This window comes from Pollicipes pollicipes, unplaced genomic scaffold, assembly GCF_011947565.3.
Source record: "Pollicipes pollicipes isolate AB1234 unplaced genomic scaffold, Ppol_2.1 Scaffold_3447;HRSCAF=4054_pilon_pilon_pilon, whole genome shotgun sequence".
NCBI lineage: Eukaryota > Metazoa > Arthropoda > Thecostraca > Pollicipedomorpha > Pollicipedidae > Pollicipes > Pollicipes pollicipes.
This window is the reverse complement of record NW_023596297.1, coordinates 28,714,420-28,717,737: the sequence shown is the minus strand read 5'-3', so window position 1 is coordinate 28,717,737 and position 3,318 is coordinate 28,714,420. Positions and strand designations below refer to the sequence as shown.

Here is a 3,318-nt window from a genome sequence, read left to right as displayed (position 1 = left end):
ACATCAGCGAGCGCCAGGCGAGCAGATCGGGGGCTCCCGAACTGAACCCGATCACCTCCATCGCGACCCCGCTGAGAGCGATCGACTCGCAGTCACGCCCACGCATTACGCCGCACACGCTCTGGCCGCGCACGCGACCATCCTTCCAGCAGCTTTATCGCGCCGCGACCGTCCGCAGCGCTGCCGCGTTTGAGCGCCCCGGTCCGGGCGCCGGGTGGTTTGAGAGCCACTGGCTGGACGGCATGAGTCGCCGTACGCTAAAAGGTACGGCGGAGCCGGGCGGCGGCCGCCGGCCGCGCGGACCGCCCAGTCCGCGACGGCCCCCCGACCCGTGCTGGTCGCGCCGCGCAGCTGTGCAGAAGCGGGCCGGGTGCGTGTGTGGTGCGGACCAGGGACCACGGACGACACACCCAGGATCGCGGACCAGGGACGACGGTTTGGTCGGCGGAACCCTGGACCGGGGGCCAGGATCGAGAACGACGGATTCAGCGGCGGTGGAGCCTGGGGTCAGGGCGGAGGACCGCGGACCAGGACGGAGGACCGAGGACTAGGGCGGAGGACCACGGAGCGCAGACCACGGACCCCGGCCGCCGGGACCACGGCTGCAGCCACGGCCACCGACCAGCGCGACCGCGATGCTCGGGAGGAGCTGGTCCTAGCTCCCAGCCCCCGGAGCACCTCCCCACTGGAGCCAGCGCCAGCCAAAGACCCGTACCTGCCCAACGGCCACAGGTCGGCGTCATTCTTGCCTTAAATTACCTCCTCTGAGTCGTGTCTCCCTAAGACCCCACGCCAAACCGCGCGCTTATGTTGCGCAATGTGCACGGGTCCCGTCCTTGGCGATACTAATCCACGCATGTCAACTGTGTTAGGCACTGACTTGATTAAAAGTGTTGCTTAACCCGCCACTGTGGCGGCTGTTTTTCCTTACGTTTTCCAGTCTGATAACACATTTTGCCGTCGCAGTGCCGTGCAGTGCAGGCTTTCCTCGACTGCGCGTGCAGCAGCAGCGGCGCCCGATTCCGGCGGACGACGGTGGCCCCTGGGGTGGGGCGATCCCCCGCCTGACCGGCTGGCGGGGTCGCGCTATCACCCGAGCTAACGCATCGACCGACCGTGTGTTTGCAGCCACCGGCCGCGCACCATGGGCGGCAGCGGCTACGGCTGCGTGCGGCACACATTCTGCCTGCTCAACGCCGGCATGTGGGTGAGTGTGGCGCGGCCGGCCTCGGCTCGTGAGCCCCTCCCGGCGCGCCTCGCCTCGCTGGCGCGCCCCGCTGTGCGCCGCCTTTGTCGCGGCTTCGCTGCGCTCGGAGCACTCCCCGGCGCTGACGGCGCTCATCGTCGGCGCAGGAATGCGTCTCGGACTTGATTGGCGCTCGTTGAGTGCGCTAAAACACGCCGGCGTCACGCTGTTTGTTTGTGGCGTCCGGCGGCCGCGCCGGCGGCCGGACGGCGGCCGGACGCCCCGTGTGTGCCGCCGGCTCTCAGGTGCAGAGCCGGCCCGGTAATTGGTCACCGCGCGCGGAGGCGCCGCTGCCCGGCTGCCCAGCGCGGCCACGCCGGACCGAACGGCCGGTGGCGGCTTCCCGGCGACGTTCGCGACTCTCGGCCTGACCGACGGCGGCCGCCGGTGTCGCGTCGGACGTTTGGTATGCGTTCGGACGCTCGGCCGCCGGCGGCGCGCGCCTCGTCAGAAGTCCTCGTTAGCGGCCGTCCGTCGGCCGTCGATCGCGCTCATCAGTGACCCGCGGCGACGTTAGATTCACGGAGATAACGCTCCGAACACTGACTCGGACGCGCAGGCGGCGCGGCAGGAGAGCGGCGCGCGCGGGGAGTCCTCCGGGCCGCGGATTATCACCGGACCACCCCCGCGCCGCTTTTGTGTCGCCCACGGCTGTCCCCGACTGGAAACCGCAGAGCTGGCCCTGCTACCAACGACCTGCAGGACGTCAGTCCGTCCAGCCCCGCTCGTATCACACCGGATCGACTAGCGCCGTGCCATGCGGGGCGATCGCCGTGGCCCTGGGAGGCGGCGGTAGCGGCTGCCGGCTCTGGTCAAAGCGAGGCCATGTGAGGGCCATGTGGGGGCAGGCGGACCATGAAAGGTGGACTGCCCGGCTGCCGGCTCCGGACAGAGGGAGGCCATGCGAGTGCCGCGCGGGGTGAACCATGTGACCCAGGACGGCGGACGGTAATAGCCTCCGGCCCTCGTTAAACGGTGCCTCGTGAGTATAATATAGGGAGCCATGTGCTCAGGTCGGTCCGACCGCCGGCTCCATGTGGCCGATTGGTCGGCAACCTTGCGAGTGTCATGCAGGATGAGTCGCGTTGCCCTGATGGGTGGACAGTTAAGCTGCCGGAGGTGGTTCTATGGGGACCATGGGAGTTCCATGTGAGCTGTGCCACGTGACCATGAGAGGCGGACGGTCCGTGTGCTGGCTCCGGCTAGGGAGACCACGTGAGTGTCACGCGAAGCAGGCCGCACACCGCTAAGAGGCGGGAGCTCTGGCCTTCGGCCCCGATTAGAGGGGACCATGTGCGGTGAGCCATGTGACCCTGAGGTGCGGGCGGTCCGGCCGTCGGCGCCGGTTAGAGGGGGCCATGTGCGGTGAGCCATATGACCCCGAGGTGCGGGCGGTTCGGCCGTCGGCACCGGTTAGAGGGGGCCATGCGCGGTAAGCCATGTGACCCTGAGGTGCGGACGGTTCGGCCGTCGGCGCCGGTTAGAGGGGGCCATGTGCGGTGAACCATGTGACCCTGAGGTGCGGGCGGTTCGGCCGTCGGCGCCGGTTAGAGGGGGGGGGGGGGGGCATGTGCGGTGAGCCATGTGACCCTGAGGTGCGGACTTCTCAGCCGTCGGCGCCAGTTAGAGGGGGCCATGTGAGGGCTGGTGGCGCCGGTCAGCCTGCAGGAATGCGGTCCGGCCAGACCGGTCGGCCGATTCGTGACATTTGCCGCTGAGTGGCTCCCGCCGATGGCACCTGAACCACCAGAGCCGCTCGCTCCGCTTGCCTCGCCGCACGGACTAGTTTTTTGTTTCGAGTCTTTTGTGCTGTTTTTTTTGTAGAAGGTGGCTTTATGCCGTTAGATGACAAAGCTGACCTTCATCATTGGTGAGCAGTTTGCTTAAGAAAAAAGTGTCAACCTGGGGTGACGTGACTGAGCTTAAGATCAATTTTCCTTGTCACGATGTGTCGACATCACAACACGCCTTTTGCTTCAACCCTCGCGAACACTTCACTTTTCACGCTGTAGTCACTGACTCATTCAAGCCAAAGTATGGTAGGTCTTTTTGATAGGCCAATTTGACGACAG

General features: G+C 66.8%; 1 protein-coding gene across 1 annotated transcript; it reads left to right on the top strand.

The window, feature by feature from the left end:
• Nucleotides 1-323: 323 nt before the first annotated feature.
• On the top strand, nucleotides 324-1,207 carry LOC119092639 (tetraspanin-9; the record flags this gene model as incomplete). Its single annotated transcript, XM_037215603.1, is given in 2 exon segments — nucleotides 324-732; nucleotides 1,129-1,207. A coding segment is annotated over 1 exon segment (63 nt), but the record flags the coding sequence as incomplete, so codon positions are not given.
• Nucleotides 1,208-3,318: the final 2,111 nt, after the last annotated feature.